The sequence below is a fragment of the Serinus canaria genome, chromosome 3, assembly GCF_022539315.1.
Source record: "Serinus canaria isolate serCan28SL12 chromosome 3, serCan2020, whole genome shotgun sequence".
NCBI lineage: Eukaryota > Metazoa > Chordata > Aves > Passeriformes > Fringillidae > Serinus > Serinus canaria.
The window spans coordinates 8,103,656-8,119,428 of record NC_066316.1 but is presented as its reverse complement, the minus strand read 5'-3'; the positions used below and the strand labels follow the sequence as shown (position 1 = coordinate 8,119,428).

At 50.6% G+C, this 15,773-nt stretch overlaps 2 protein-coding genes across 4 annotated transcripts in view; one reads left to right on the top strand and one right to left on the bottom strand.

Moving 5' to 3' along the window:
* ITPKB (inositol-trisphosphate 3-kinase B) overlaps positions 1 to 4,149 on the top strand; it is a 67,792-nt gene extending 63,643 nt beyond the window's left edge. The window contains exon 8 of the mRNA XM_050971954.1: positions 1,757 to 4,149. Coding sequence (XP_050827911.1) covers positions 1,757 to 1,972 — 216 coding nt within the window. The 3' untranslated portion in view covers positions 1,973 to 4,149. The remainder of the gene's footprint in view (positions 1 to 1,756) is intronic.
* Positions 4,150 to 11,454: 7,305 nt separating this feature from the next.
* STUM (stum, mechanosensory transduction mediator homolog) overlaps positions 11,455 to 15,773 on the bottom strand; it is a 47,480-nt gene continuing 43,161 nt past the window's right edge. For 2 of the 3 annotated variants that reach the window (XM_050971963.1, XM_050971962.1), the window contains exons 4-5: positions 14,206 to 14,276; positions 11,455 to 13,507 (exon numbers count right to left, since the gene is read on the bottom strand). The gene's annotated coding sequence lies outside the window, so the exon portion shown is untranslated. The remainder of the gene's footprint in view (positions 13,508 to 14,205; positions 14,277 to 15,773) is intronic. The other variant, XM_018921010.3, reaches the window with a different exon arrangement.

Genomic DNA, 15,773 nt, shown 5'->3' with positions numbered 1-15,773 from the left:
GCAGTTCAGCACAGGAAACAAAATTCTCCCTGAAACCGAGTGCCAGGGTTTCATTTGAAAACACAGAAACAAAGCAGCCTTTTAAAGAGGGTTTGAAAGGAGTTTCCACTCCTTAAAAATTAAAAAGCAACAGCTTTGACTTTCCATCCCACTTTGAGATGAAGCACAGCAGAAGGTCTGCCAAGCTCTGTGTCCCTCCATGGGGCCCTTGCTGAGCAGGGCTCCTCTAAGGAGCTGCAGGGGAATTGAGCAGTCCAGAACACACAAATGAGGAATGTCAGCAAAAGGCTTTTCCTTAAATTTAGAATGCTCTGTCCTGGCCAAGAGAGGACTATAAGAGGTTAGCAGGAGGAGAGCTAAAGATAAGCATTTCTTGGAAATAATAGGCATCTCTGGACCTTGGACGTTTTCCCAACACAATGGAGGAAAAAGTCTCCTGAAAAATGTAAATTCATAACAGCTTTTGCAAGCAGTACGTGCATCCTGTTCAAAACCCTTGTCTAAAGGCAAACCTCAGGCTAAGCCCTGCTGATAGCACAGATGTGGGAGTCCCCAGTAACATTTAGTGCTGCTGTTCTGGAGGGCTGACACCAGCTGGATTCTCTTCCATGTACCCACACATCATAAGGGGCACTCGTGGCTCTCAGTGCTCTGCATCACCTCTGCTACAGCCCTTGCACTCTGGTCACCAAGGTTCCCATTTGTGACATAGGGGAAAGTGAGTTTGTAATTCACCAATTCACCCATATCAGAATTTGGGAAGCAGTTTTCATTTGGAACAACTCTGAAATGCACCTATTGGTGCTTTTCTGTAGAAGCCCCTGCTAAAATCTCCTGACTGGAGGAAGAGATTAAGCAGAAGAGCATGATGGTGACTGGCTTGATACTGATAACACATTTCCTAAGCACTGGGAAGCCACAGCAGAGCTGCGGCTGGCTGTCAGCCTGGCTGGGACTGTGAGCCAGGGTGGGTCAGGATGCTGAGCTGCTGAGCATCTCTCTCTTTTGTGTGTGGTGACCATTGGCATGTGGGGTCTCATCCCACTGCAACAGGCCTTGAGACTTTTGCTGTCAGAGCCATATGCACCTGTTGGTTTCCCTGGTCTTGCTCAGGCCCCTGCTTGCTGCAGGATTTTCCCAAAGGCCATTCAGGATGGATATGAAGGAGCCCTTCAAAGCAGATGCAGCCAAGTGAACTCAGAGGAAAGGCAATCCATTCAGCTCTATACCTTGCATCCCCAGAGTGCTGTGAGTGCCAGGAGGATATTCTAGGGACAGTCTGGGTGTAATTCAATGGTGTTTGAAGCAGGAGACAGCAGGTTGCAATTTACTTGTACGTGGAGTGCCCCCATCCCTGCAGTGGTGTCTGCAGGATTGCTGAGTGCAAAGAGCACAGTCTGATCACAAAGAACCAGCCTTGAAAAAAATTCCCATCTGAAGGTTGAGACAGTTCATCTCATTCCTTGCTAAGGGACCTTAGCTCATTTTCCAAAATGCCATCTTTATCTTTCATGCCCATGTTTTTCTGATCCTCTCCTTCTGCCAAGACCTGGGATTTGTATGAGTAAATCAGCTTGTCCAAATGCCCCATTTGCATGTGCAAACACAACCAGTGGCACACAGAGCTTGCTTTTCCTCATGCAAAATTGCAGCAGCATCTCTTGGAAATGCAGCCTGAGATAAGGTGTCTGAAAGCCCCAAAGAGGGCTGAAAATGAGCAACAGGAGCACCACTAATTGGTCTCACCTCTCCACAGGTAATTGGGAGCTCTCTCCTCTTCATTCACGACAAGCAGGAGCAAGCCAAAGTCTGGATGATTGACTTTGGGAAAACCACCCCACTGCCAGAGGGACAAGTTCTCCAGCACAACGTGCCCTGGGTGGAAGGGAACAGAGAGGATGGCTACCTCTGGGGGCTGGACAACCTCATCCAGATCCTGACAGAGTTGTCCCAGAGCGAAGACTTGCATTAAAGCCGCGCATCCGACTCTGCCACTACCCCCAGCCTGCCCCCGACTGACTCTTCTGAACTGCACTACAAGACACTTTCCAGCCCTCGCCCTCCCCATTTGAAAGCTATACTCTCCCTATTTAATGTGTTTTTGTTGTGGGTTTTTTTTAGGTTGTCTTGGTTGTTTCCCCCATCCCCTCCTTGTAAATAGAGAGCTAACCTGCCAGAACAAAAGCTGAACTTGAAACCTTGGCTTTGCAGAGTCAGTGGGAGCAGGTGGCCCGGGGCAGCCCGGTGGGGTTGCTTAGGCAAGTGCATGCTTCGCCTATCGTGTGCTTTTGTCTCTTGCTCAGCCTGATATTAAGAGGGCTGGCGGAGGAAGAAGCCTTTTCCTGCACCAGGATCATCCTGAAAGCACTCAGTGACCGTGCCCAGGACCCTCTGTCAGTCAGAGAGTGTGAGCGAGGTGTGAAGATGGTGAGGGACACTGTAGTGGGAGCCCTTTGGTTGTTTCTGCCAGCACCTTTCAGCCCAGGGAGCTGGCTGTGCCGAGTCCTTCAGAGCTGCTAGAAGGGCAGATTTGGGGTTTAATTTGTGTTCAAGACATCTTGAAGAGGTTGCTGTTATTTTTGAGTGGCACTGGAGGGCCAGGGTTTCCCTCCTGCTGCAGAGCCATGCAGTCCGGCACAGGTATTTGCCATGGCCAGGTGCTTCCCACCCACATTCCCCATGCTGGGTGCCCTGGTGAGCAAAACTTTGGGCTCCTCTCTAGAGCCCCAGCTCCCCTGCTAAGAACTGCTTCCAGCCTACCTTAGCTGGGGTCTCCAATCCTCCCTAGCTGGGAAAAATAGCTTATAAAGGACTACTATGAGACCTAAAGTAGCCATCCAGGTTGATCAGTCTTTTTTGTCAGCAGCAAGCACACATGTAGTACCACCAATGCTCACACTAGCCTAGGGTGACCCTCCTACCTGAAGCATGTCCATAATTTCCATCTGCATCAGGTGAAGGCTCACAGCAGCAGGGCAGCACCCAGCTTAGACACCTTTAGCAAAGCAAAGCTGGGGTCAGACATCCCCGTGCCTCCCCCTTTTTCCACAGAGCTGCCTGCAGCTGTGCTGTTCCCCAGCCTGCTGGGGCCGTGTGAGGGCCCCGTGCTCCTGCTCCTGTGAAAACACCCAGTTCCCTGTTTAGGGTGGAGGCTATTTTTTAACTTCCTGGAACATTTGAAGCGAGCAGTGGCAGGGCTGCTGCGCCAAAGGTCATCCCTGGAGAGACTGGCGGGGAGGGGAGGCTGCAGCAGGCCAGGAGCCCCTGCCTCGAGAAACCTGCAGCACAGGGGTGGTGCAGGAGCTTGGCAGCCACCAGTCCCTCACCTGCTCCATCCATCCATCCATCCCCAAACCCACTGTCCCCTCTCCCTCCCCAGGAGCAGGGCTCCAGAGCCCCTCTGCCATAGTTTGATGGGTCCAGCACCCAAGGGGGAGACCTCCCTTGCAGCAATAAGGAGGAGTTGGCCACCGAGGCATCTGCAGCCAAGCCTCTTTCCCAAGGACTGAAGTTTCCTAAGGTTTTTCTCAGTTCAGAGCTCACCAGACAGGTGTCTTTTGCTTATCAGATGCCATTGTAAATGATTGCACTGTTTTAGCTCCTTGCCAGGCTTTCTAGACTAGCCCATGTGGAAGTGCCTTATAGACTTTGCCTCTGTTCCATTAGTGTCATGGAAAAGGTTGGTTTTTTTTTTTTTTTTTAAGTTATATTTATTTTCATCCCATTTTAATTGCACAAAACACTAAAATTTAATGCATGGATTTTTTTTTAACTGTGTTTTTTAGTTTTTAAGCCATGCCTTTTCCAGCTTTGGAGAAAGGGTGTGAACAGATATGCTATGTAGCTATGTACCACTTACTGCTGTACTTTAGCTTCGAGCTGCTCTTATATATGTACGTTATTTTTTAAGCCTGTTTATAAACCAGATCCCTCGCTTCGTGGCTTCAGAAGAAGCAGATTGTTGCTCTCAGATGTCTTATGCTTTCCTGGAGGCTGGAATGGTTGCTGTGAGGGATTTTCCCTGCTCCCACCACACCTCTTGGTCATTGGGTAATGCAGAAAAAAAATCCAAACTGGTCTGGAACACCAACGCACAGTGCCTGTAAAAAAGTCCTGTAACATTGCAAATAAAGGCATATGGGAAGCATTCCCCTGGTGTGCAGTCAGTGTCTGCCCTGTGCAGCTTGTGGCAGCCTTGGAACAGCCTTTCATGTCCGTGGCTGGGGGGGAATCAGGCTCCAGCAGTGCTGCATAAAAGCAAGAGTAGGGAAGGATCCTGTGCTGGGAACAGATCCTGACAAACAGGAACTGGCTCTGCAGGGAGCAGGGCAGGAGCAGAGCAGAACTGGGGCTGTGGGAGGCCCAGGCTCAGTGGGAGCTACTTCCCAGAGAGGCCTGAACTTCTCCATCCCCCTTCTGAAGGGAAGGCCACTGAAGGCAGCTCCAAAATTTTTTGGAATGTGTTTGGCTCCCACTGAGTGGTTTCTGAGTGCCACCCTGTGATTCCTGCACTGGAGAATACCAAAGCACCCAGGAGAATCAGAGCTGCTTGGCACAGCCAAACACTCCCCTGGCTCCTCTCTGTCTCAGCTGCACTGTGGTCGGGCCAGAGAGTTTGGGCCACAAAAACCCCCAGATTGTTTCTGCAGGGAGGGAGGAATCAGGCTGTAGAGCCTGAAGGCAGCTCCATTCCCTTCTGGCAGGTTGTGCAAGCACAGGACAGCAGGAGCTGTTCTGGCACAGATAAGACTAAAGGCAGATTTAGTGCCCAGACCCTCAGGAGCAGCCCAGCCTGGGGACCAGACCTGGCTCACCACGAGTCCTCTAAAAGAAACTGCAGGCGAAACCCTGCAGTGTGGAATGTGGAGACTAGAAGCCTCTTGGTCTGAGACAGAGCTGGCAGGACACTGGATGTGAGGCTGCTGCCTGTGCACCAGCAGTCTCTCCTGGGCTGTGGGAAAGCAAACAATTTTCCTGTCTGGCTGCTGAGCTCACTCCAGCAGAACTGACAGCCCCTGATTTACTTAAAGGTCCAGTTTTTGGGGTCTCTCTGATCTGTGACTCCTCCTCCTAGCTTCAGAGGAAAACAAAAGCCTCCAAAACTTACCCAGCTGCACCCTGAAATGCAAAAACAGAGGGTGAAGAGCCCTGTTCTATGAAACCTCTCTTGAGAGTTGAGGAAACACCATGACGTTGTGGTGAAGAGTGTGCAGAAAAATTCACAATGCCAGAGGCTTATGTCCAGAAAGGAGACAGAGGAGTCCTGTAACTTTATTTGAGTAAAGGGAAAGGCCATGGGGCGTTTCCCCTGGGGTCTATCAAATTACTGGAGGATGCAGCCTCTTTTTTATCCTAATTTCCTGGTCACAACACCCTCTTCCTTTCTCAATTGGCTTAGGTACTTGGAAGGTACAGACTTCCCAACAGGCCTACTGCATGCCCCCCTCTAATATGCACATCCTTCTTTTTTTATATATATATAACAAAACTATATTCATCATTCCGTTCAGTCTTTGTTCTTCTTCTTTAAGTCCAGGAATTTAACATGGCCTTGGCTGAGCAGCAGTCTGTGTCAGCTGGTAACATTTTCTAGAGCTGAAAATTTCTCCCATTCCTTCCCTATCTGTAAGTCCCTGGCCCTATCTACAAGCAGATTTACATGGTCTGTAAAGACACATTCATCCTATTCCTTTCAAGAGGAAAAGGGAGTAAGTCAGGAAAAGAAGCCCCTTGTAGGTTGAGTGCTGGCATCTGCTCACCCTAGGGTTTATCAGAGAGTGGGGATGGGGCATGGCAAATGTCACAGCAAGAGCTGGCTTGGCCTCCCTGCCTGGCTTCACTGCACCCCCAAAGCAAAGCCCACAGCTCCCTGCCACCTTGTGCATTCATAAACTAATTTATTCATAAACTCAATGCAGAGAAGAGGGGCCAGGACTTACATTAATGCAACAAAGAAAGCTTTACACCTTGCTGAGGTCTACCCTTACAGAACAGAGCCTCCCAGCATCTCCAGCAGTGCCAGGGGGTGTGAGGACGTCTGTAGGTAGGGAGGGGCAGCTCCTTTCCTTCAGCCTTGTCTGACTGGGCACTACTTGAGGAATGAGCCTCCCATAAATCAGGAGGTGCTGGGGGCCAGCTGGGCACTCCAGCCTGTGGAAACGCAGAACTGGGGTGTGGTGGTGGGCAGGGGTCAAACGCTGTGCTCAGCCTTGTTCCCAACAGAAACTGCTGGGGGTTCGGGGGTCTCAGGAGGGGTTTTACCCCTGCCATGGATGATGCAGAGCAGCCCCCAGCCTGAAGCCTGGCAACAGCCCCAGGGCCCCCGTGTTCTCCTGCCCAGTGTGGCTGGGGGTAAGCAGGAATGAGGAGCGGAAAAGCTCCTGCCTGTGTGCTGCTGCAGGGGATGCATGGCCGGGGCAGCATGGGGACACCACGGCGGCCGTCACAGTGTGGCCAAGCAGCGCCTGAGCCTGGAGGCTGCTGATCAGCCTGGGGACGCTTTTCCCCTCAGCCACTTTGTCGTGGGGGTGTGCCTGGCACCTCCAGAGTTCTGCTGCCTTGGCGATGCTTTAGGGGCGATGCTGCCAGGCTTCAGTGAGGCGAGCTCGCCTTTACTCTCAGCCGCACAAGGGCTACGCTCCCCTTTCTGCCGTACCTTAAAAACCAGACCCGACTCCCCCCGCCAAGCGTGAGGTGGATGCGGCCTCCCCTCAGGGGCCGGGCGGGCTCTCTCCCCACCCGGGGGCCGGCCGGGCTCTCTCCCCCCACCCGGGGGCCGGCCGGGCTCTCTCCCCCGGGGCCGGGCGGGCTCTCTCTCCCCCCGGGGCCGGCCGGGCTCTCTCTCCCCCCGGGGGCCGGCCGGGTTCTCTCTCCCCCCGGGGGCCGGCCGGGCTCTCCCGCTGCCGGCACTTCCCCGGGAGGTGGCGCTGTGCCCCCGGCGGCGGGCAGGCCGCTCCTCCCGGCGGGAAGGGCCCAGCTCCTCACGGGATGTTCCCCACGGGATGCGCCCCGGGAGCCGCTGCTTTAAGGCTTTTTCTCCACCCCCGGCATTTTTGGGGTTTGGTTTTCGCACTACGAGCTGGGGAGGTGGTTAAAATTAATAAACTCTGCTCTTTCTAGCAGCGGGTCCATCCCGGAGCCAGCCTGAGCAGGGCGGGGGGTGAAGGGTTCACGCTGCCCACATCTCCTTTGGGTGTGGTTCTAGGGGTGAGAGTGTGTGAAAAACGCCAATCACTTGTTTTTAAAATTTTTAAAGTTTAATAGTAATAAAATTGTTATTAAAATAGTAATATAATTAGAGTAATAAAATTTGGACAATTAGGATTAGGACAATATGAGACAATAAAAACAAAGAGTTACAGCCAGTCTGGGTACCTCTTTCTGGGCAGCACAAGCCTGAAAAAGGTTCCACATTAACAGAGGATTAACCCTTAAAAGCAACAGCCTGTTGCATATTCATACAACTCATCCATGATGCATAAATTCCATTCAAACTCAGGATTCTGTCTGGGCAGTGTCAGCTTCTTCCTCTGAATCCTGACGGCGTCTTCAGGGCTCAGCCAGGTGGGAAGAAGTTTGTTTCTTCTGATAATGGGGCAATAAATTCTCTTTCTCTGAAAGATTTAGGTGTTTTGTGGCTGCTATCTCACTGTGAGTCCTTTCTTTAAAAAAAGTATCCTACATAGCATAGTTTCTAATTTAACATTATGTTATAACCTAAAACTCTATTTAACACACTACTTAAGAGAATTAGTCCAGCATAACTTTCTAACATAACGCATACAATATTAATTTCAATATTTGCAAAAAGCCAATCATAAAATACTTATTGTTCACAGGCTCCATCCCAGAGCCAGCCTGAGCAGAGCTGAAGAGGGTGAAGTGCCCACATCTCCCTTCTGGGTGGTTCTAGGGGTGAGAGGCTGGGGCAGCACGTCTCTCCTCCCTGTGCCAGTGCAGGTTTGGAGCTCCCCAGCAGCCCCAGCCCCTGGGGACAGCTTTCCCACTCCCACTCCCACTTGAGTCTGCATTTTGTTCACTTTCCCGCCCTTAAAAAAAATACAAATTTGTTCTTTGTTATTGTGAGGTGTAAAAACGAAACCTTTAGAAAGCCCTGGGAAATGGGAGAAGTGGGCAGGGCCTTGCTGTAGTGTCAGCTGGTTTGGTTTGCCTTTTGCCACGCAGTTTGAAGTCCATGGAAGTGGTCACACTGTTCTCCTGCAGTCCTGGGGGTCCCAGGGATGACCTGCCTTGCCCAGGCCCACACTTCACCCCCAGATTGGGGCTGTGGGCGCAGCTCTGCCACGTCCTGCTTCTCCAGTGCCTGACCCACCAGGAGTGACGCCTCCAGCAAGGAAGGCTTTACATGGGGATTCACTGCTCTGGGGGCTGTTGTGGATTTATACAGGCAGGTGTTCTCTGTCCACCCTTAGGGGACCTGTCTTAGCAGTTCCTGCTGCTCTCCAGGATGGAACTGTGCTTCCACCCTAGAACAGCTAGAGAGCACAGGAGAGCTGCTGCTGGTGCCTCTTAGAAGAGAAAGCCCATGGAGGAGGCTGCTGAGTGAATCCAATCTGGGACAGCTCTGGAGGAAACTCAGAAATTTTGGGACCCCAGCAGCTCATCCCACTTCTGGCACTGCTGCACTGCCTGCTTGGGGCTGGTTTGTTGGGACTTTGTGCCTCCTGCCATTCATTTGGTGTGTATTAACAGTATCAGAGACCTGCAAGACCTTGGGCCAGCTCCCCCATCCACGTTGCCTGGTGCCAGGGCGTCCAAACACACTTTCTGTAGTGTAGAAACCTAAGACTTGAAACCACCAAAGGAGCACAAAAAGAAATAGAGGCACAAAATTATTTACTCAAACATCTGACCAGAGCCAGGAAACAAAATCAAATACTTTAATTTACTTTATTTCTAGTGACTGACCTCTGTGTCGGAAGGGGCTTTTGCTCCAAGATGGTTTACATGCTGCTTTCCATGGTAGGAACCCCAGGACTTCTGCAGGGATGCACACACACTGAGATCTGCTTCTCTTGTAGCAGTGGGGTTGGCTCAGAGAAGGGAATGTGAGAAGAAAAAGCAGCAGGAGTCTGTAGTAGCAAGATAGAGATGCTACAGATATATTTCCCCCTTTGCAAAAGATCTGTGGCTAAAAAAAACATCTCCCACTGGCAGCGTGGTATCTTTTCCTAGTGCTAAATTCATGTTTCATCTCTTTTTATGCCTCCAGAACAGCGAGGGGAGATGGCAGGACCCGTGGGTGGGCTCTGCAGGGTGCCATGTGCTCCCTCCCACCATTCATCAGCCCCAAGCAGGCACTGAAAACGTGCCCTGCTGCAACTGCCACGTTCTGCACGTGCCCAGCTGCTTTTCCCATGGGAAATGGCTCTGCAGGAAGGCTCACAGGCCCTCTGGTTTACAGGGGGATCATTAAGGATCAGAGGATGTCTCTTGAGCATTTGTGAGCCAGCACGGTACAGCCCACAGTGCTGCTGCCCAGGGAGCATCCCCAGGGCAGGTTGGTGCCATCCTGTCCTTTGAATCCATTGTATCCTTTGGCCATGGATGGGACAGGCAGTGACAGTGGCTCTTTGAGTAGGACAGGCAGTGACAGTTGCTCTTTTTGGTGGGACAGGCAGTGACAGTGGCTCTTTGAGTAGGACAGGCAGTGACAGTTGCTCTTTTTGGTGGGACAGGCAGTGACAGTGGCTGTTTTTGGTGGGACAAGCAGTGACTGCCTGGTTCCAGCAGGACAGGTTGCAGCATTCTGAGAGTGCCAGGGCACTCACACACTGTCTCTGCAGGGACAGTGGCTCCTAATCCCTGTGCTGCCCACCCAGCAGCATGTGGGCCTTTGAATAAACAGAATTTAAGCCTGGAATCTGGCATTCATCTGGCTGGCCTGAAGCCAAGGCCTGTCCCTTAGAAACCCACAACTTCCCTTCACATCTCTGGCAGTGCAATGCTTAGTGTGCCCCAGACATGAGCACACACTCCTGCCAGCCCTGCAGCTCACATCCTCTTCCACAGGGCTGCAGTTTTCCTGTGGAAACAAGCTCTGAAATAGCCTGTAATTATAATATTACCTCCTAGGATCAGGTGCTACCTTCTCATAGCTGCATGTGGATCTGAATGTCTATTTGGACTGCATGGCTTTGAAGTTTAGAGATAGTACATACACACCTTGCAATAACCCTCCTCTGCACTGACATTATTTTTTTTTTTAAATGGTTGCTCAGACTAGTTTGAACAGAACACAGTTGAAATTATGCTTTTCTAAATGTGTATCTCTAAATGATCCAATATCCAGGTGGTGTATTTCCATGTCTCTGCATGGCCAGCAGTGAGAGCTGCTGGTGGGCAGACCCTGGCTCCCTTCTGCTTTTGTGTTGGGGGGTGAGCCAGCTCACCCCTAATGTCAGGGTGAGCTGTGTGCTGGCTGTGGGGCTCCCTTGGAACGAGGTGGGTGCCCAGAAATGTGGCATGGAGGTTTTCCCTGTGTCTCATCTGTCTCCACCAAGCTCCAGTTTTTGACTTTGCTTTCATGTGGTTTATTGCTGATCTTTCTCCTCCCCTCCTGAAATGGTTCCATTAGTGGGTAGTTAAAGAAATCTCTTTGAGACAATTACCCCAGCTCTCTCTGGTGTGTTTGCCACGTGCTGGTGTGTCTGCATGGGTGTATTAATAGTATCCCACTACTACATGTCAGTGTTCATCCCAAAGTGCTTTCCCTGCTGAGGGCTGAATAGAAACACACAGCAAGTGAAAGGAGCTTCTGCCTCACCTCCCAGAGCCCTCAAAGCCAGGGGGTGTGAGAAGACCCTTCTTGCTGGTCTTGTACCAGCTCTGAGTTTGGCCCCCTGGTCCAGCTGGGATGTCCCATGTGTTTCCCTATCCACAGTGGCTTTGGGGAGGGAGCAGAGCAGTGGTGTTTTGTGGCATTGTACGTCACAGGAGGAGCATGGAGGGTGCAGGTGTTCTGAGAAGCTGCTGGCCCTTGCAGCAGAGCTGCCTCTCATGGGAAGGCTCTGCCACCTGCTCAGCTCTGCTCAGGTGTCTGTGGCCAAGCTCCTGACAGCACGTGGGCTGTTCTCTCATGGGGAGCAGGGATAATACACCTGGAGTCATATTAAAGTGTTCGAATTGTGAACAAAACCCTGTCAAGAAGGATTGCTGGTAGATATGTGCACAGGGTGACACAGGGTGGCTTTACCCCCTCCCTTGTCTCCATTGCAGAGGTTCAGGTGAGGTTCCTCACCAGCTTTCTACTCCTCTGGAAGGTTCTGGTTGTGAATTCCTTAAGGAAGCCATGCCCTGGCCCCTGCCTCCTCTACTCAGGAGTTGTGGGTGTGGGCTGGTGTCTGCTGGATGCTCTCCATCACCTCACTGGTGGGAGGAGAACAAGAACCCATTTGGAATCAGGGATGATGGAGTTTCTTCAGGTAGCACAAAGAGACTCTGCATTTCATTCCATCTGTCCAGCAATAGAATATATTTAACTTTAAAAAAAAATATCCACAGTATCAAAACACAAGAAGTCACAATCCAATACTCAGTGATATAAACAGGCATACAAATGGTCCTCTGCAACCCCTCAGTTTGGCCTCCAGTATGAAAAGGTGGGCTCACCAGCAAGGTGCAAATGGCATAGGTGGGCAGGCCCCAGCTCCCTCCTTCCTAAGGTGGAAAATCTGAGCTACCCAAGCATGGCCAAAACCACAGAGCACACAGCCTTGAGGCAGCAATCCCCCTGCCAGCCTTGGGAGCAGTGCCTGTGCTGGTATGTGAAGGAGGGCTGTGAGGAGGGTGGGATCACTTGCTGGGGGTCTGGGGGAGCACTGCCATCACCTCCAGCAGTGCTGGTACAGGTTTGTTGTGATCCCAAACCAAAATGTGCCATTCCCTCCCACCTGCCTGTTGAAAGCACTCAGAGCTGCAAGATGGATTGAGCTGCTCTGGCCTTTGCCATTTTAGAGCCTGAACAAAACCTTCTTCTCACTGCACCATTCCAGCAGTGGGGACAGGGCATTGTTGCTTCCCTCTGACCACTTGGGTGGGTGCAAGAGAAGCAGGACTTGATTTTAGCCTGGCTTAGGTATTTATACAGATGACAGGAGGAGGAATGATGGGTTGTGTTACCATGAGCTCTGGTGGAATTCACTGTAATGAGCCCTGTTTCAGATGGTGCCACTGTGACCTGGGGTTTTGCACCATGCTGCTCCCACAGGGGGATGGGAATGCTGAGTGCCAGTTTGGGAAATAAATTGCAGCACTGCTTCAAAGTGTGTTGTGTGTGTGAGCATGAAGCAAAGTCAGCTGGAAAATACAGGGCTATGTTGCCACACCATGGTTAGCAAGCATGTGGGAGAAGACATTGCTTTTACCTGGGAGGAATGTCAGATCTAGACAGGATCTCCCTGTACCTGGGGTTAGATGTCAAGGAACTCTTGGTGGTGTCTTGCAGTGGATGCAGTTCGGGCTGGGCAGCAATAAAATGCATCCTGGCTGGAGTGTATGTATGTGTGTGAACTGCAGGGTCAGCCCAGAACAAGCAGGAGGCAAGGAATAAAACAGCCCTCTGGAGATTACTGGGTCTTTGAGCTTCAGCTTCCTGCCCACAGAGCTCAGCACAATGCTCACAGCAAGACTTAGGGGACAACTAAAAGGTCTTTAATAAAATGTGTGCCAGTCAATGCACACAGGGAGGGACATGCAGCTTTGTGTCTTGGGAAGCACGGGGTGTGGCACAGATGGAGTCCCCTCTCACATCTGACTCTCCTGACCCCCCCGTGGCTGTGTGTGCCAGAGCTGCTCCCAGCACAAAGCCCCACTGACCTTCCCAGCTGTGAGCAACCCCAAACCCCTGCACCAGGGATGGCCAACCAGGCAAAAGGCTGGGAGGGTGGGGGTCACCTGCCAAACCACCTTTTCCATGGTAAATATGGATTTGGCAACACCAATGAACTTGGAAAAATGTTACTGTGCCTCGCAGTGCAATGGTTGGGCTGACCCAGGATGAAGCTGTTTTTTCACTGTGTTGGTTCCTACCTGGAATTGCTTTCCAGTGAGTAGTAAATCAGTTGTTCAACCCAGCTGGTTCAAGTACCAAGAAACTATTTCATTAAAGCCCTTTTTTTTTTGTTTTTGGCTGTTGGTTTTGTTTGTTTGTTTGTTTTGAGAAACCTGGTTTTCACAATCAGAAAGGAGCAGCAGAAAAATTCCGTGTTGCTGGCAGATGGGGGGTGAAGCAACTGCATTTATTCTTCATTACCCACAATCACTCTTTAGCTGTAAAACTCACATGTCAAACATCTACATTTACAAAGCAGCTGATGGTGCTGGGATAGCTGGGGGCCATGCTCTTTGGACCAGAGGAGGGTCTTTGGCTGGGCCCTCTGGCTGTGCTGGCTTGCAGCTGGTCACAGCTCCCACAGGAGGTGGAGGTGTTGTCCCCTCTACAGTGCTTCGGAAGGAGGTGTGAAAGCGCTGGGTTGTTAATTTTACCCTAAAGAGAAAGAAAGTAATTGTTGATAGGGGAAAGCTCAGATTTTCATACCTGTCTTCACAGCGTGGCTCTTGTCAGTGTCTGGATTGTGGGCACCAGACAGTCCCCTCCACATGCTGCCAGCTGCCTACAGGACTCTGACCTCTCGTGAGGGGGGAAAACCAAGTCTTAGTGGAGGGTGGGAAGAGCAGAACCCCCTGAGCACAGCCCTGCCCTGAGCTCAGTCTCTGAGCTTCCCACTGCTTGCCATGGGGACACCTGAAACCAAGGCTCACCTGTGGCATTCACATTCTCTGAAAAAAGTCCCTTTGCCCAGGATTTTCTCTTGGGAAGCTGAGAAGCCTCAGAGAAAAGGAAAACAATTCTTATCTCATTTGCTTCTGCTGTGTTGTGCTCATGTGGAATGTGTTTGGGGATTGTTTACCCACAGGTAATTGTTCCATTGGATTCTGGTTTGAGTTGTTTTGACTCTCTAGCCAATTGGGGCCAAGCTGTGTCAGGACTCTGGAAAGAGTCACGAGTTTTCATTATTATCTTTTTAGCACTGTGTAAGTATCCTTTGTGCATTCTTTAGTATAGTTCAGTATAGTATTCTTTAATATAGTATCATAAAGTAATAAATTAGCCTTCTGAGAATATGGAGGCAGATGCATAATTTCTGCCTTTGTCAGGGCATTCCCTGCAAATACAATACTCACCATTGCCTGAGAGCAGGCTGCTGCTCACACCTGGGCTGGGGGGAGCTTGGCAGTGCCAGGTTTATGCAGGGCTATTGGAAAAAGCAGAGGGATTTATCATTTTTATTACTGCTACAGGACAGCCTTGGGGAAAAAGCAGTTTGATGCTTGCTGCCTGGTAGCAAGGCCAATCTATAAAGTGGCTTCTGTCCTAAAGCTGAGAGTGGGAAACTGTCTGCTTCTAATTAAAATCAATTAATCAAATCACCACAATGGGCAAAAATAAGGCTTTTTGTCCTGGGTGACATTTGACAGATTTCAGTGCCTCTGAAGTGGTGCATTGAGTGTTTTCTTGGCTTCACCAATTCAGTAAGAAGGTCAAGGATAAGAAAAAATCTACAGAGCAAAACCTGAAAGTAAATTATAAATCCCACACCTCATCTGTGCAGAGCTCAGGCTCCTTCATGCAATAAATGCAGGCAGCACCCAGATCTAGCTAAAGTGATGCTCTCAGAGACCTGCAGCCATCCCAGGGAGGGCAGCATTTCCATTCAATCCTTCCCCAGCCAATCCAATTCTCCCATCCTCACTAGATCACAAAGACAGACAGCACCAAGTGTGGCCCAGAAGGTCAGCAAAATGCTGGTGATGCTGATGAGGAGCTTATTCTGTCCCTTTTTGTTCCCAGGGGACCTTTTGTGCAGGTGCTGGCTCTCTGGGATGGGGCACCTGATGCTATCTGACATCTGATGCCACAGGAGATGTGACTTTTGGCACTTTAGGCCCAGTGAAAATATCAGCTTGTTTATTCCTTCCCAGCCTGAGGCTTCCTGTGCTGCCTGTCCACTACACATTTAAATCCACCTTCTAAAAGTGAACCCAAGGCAGGGTTGACTTCACAGGCACCAGAAGAATTTGTTCTTAAGCCACACTTGCTGCTCCTATTCCAAAGATTTTTCCTGGTTCCTTTTATCCAAGGCCTGTCATCCATGTCTGCAGGGGCTCCTGCACACCCATCCTGACACCACAGCACAACTAACTTGATGCTTAGGCAGTGTTTGGTGTTTGCACTTGACCCAGCCACTCTGGTTTGGCAAAGGTGAGGGGTAACCATTGCTCTTTGGCATTGCCCATGCTGCAGCTGAGCAGGCAAGTGGTTTGGGAGACCTCAAAAAAAAAAGAGTTCTCACTGATGACAGCAGCAGCTTGTGATGGTGTTTTCCAGATATGCTACAGATTCCCCATTTGCTACTGGTTAGGATCCTATTTACTCCTTTTTCTCTCAGGTGGGAAATGGAGGAGCAGAGATGGTCTGTCTCAAAGGAAATGCTGAAGCTCAGTTCTGTAACACCTGTACAGCCCAGCAAGCCACAGCACAGCTGCAGATGCCACAGCACAGGCCACTCCCTAAACCAGTCCCTTTGGTAGAAATGGACAAAGACACTTGAAGTTGTTGAATGTTGTGAGCAGAAATCCTTTTGGCCATTGCTGTGGCAGCGGTACTCTTGAGGAGCTCATTCCCTGGCTTTAGTGCAGATCCCAGATGGCTCTTGGCTTTTCACCACTGACCTGGTTGGTTTTGGTTTTGA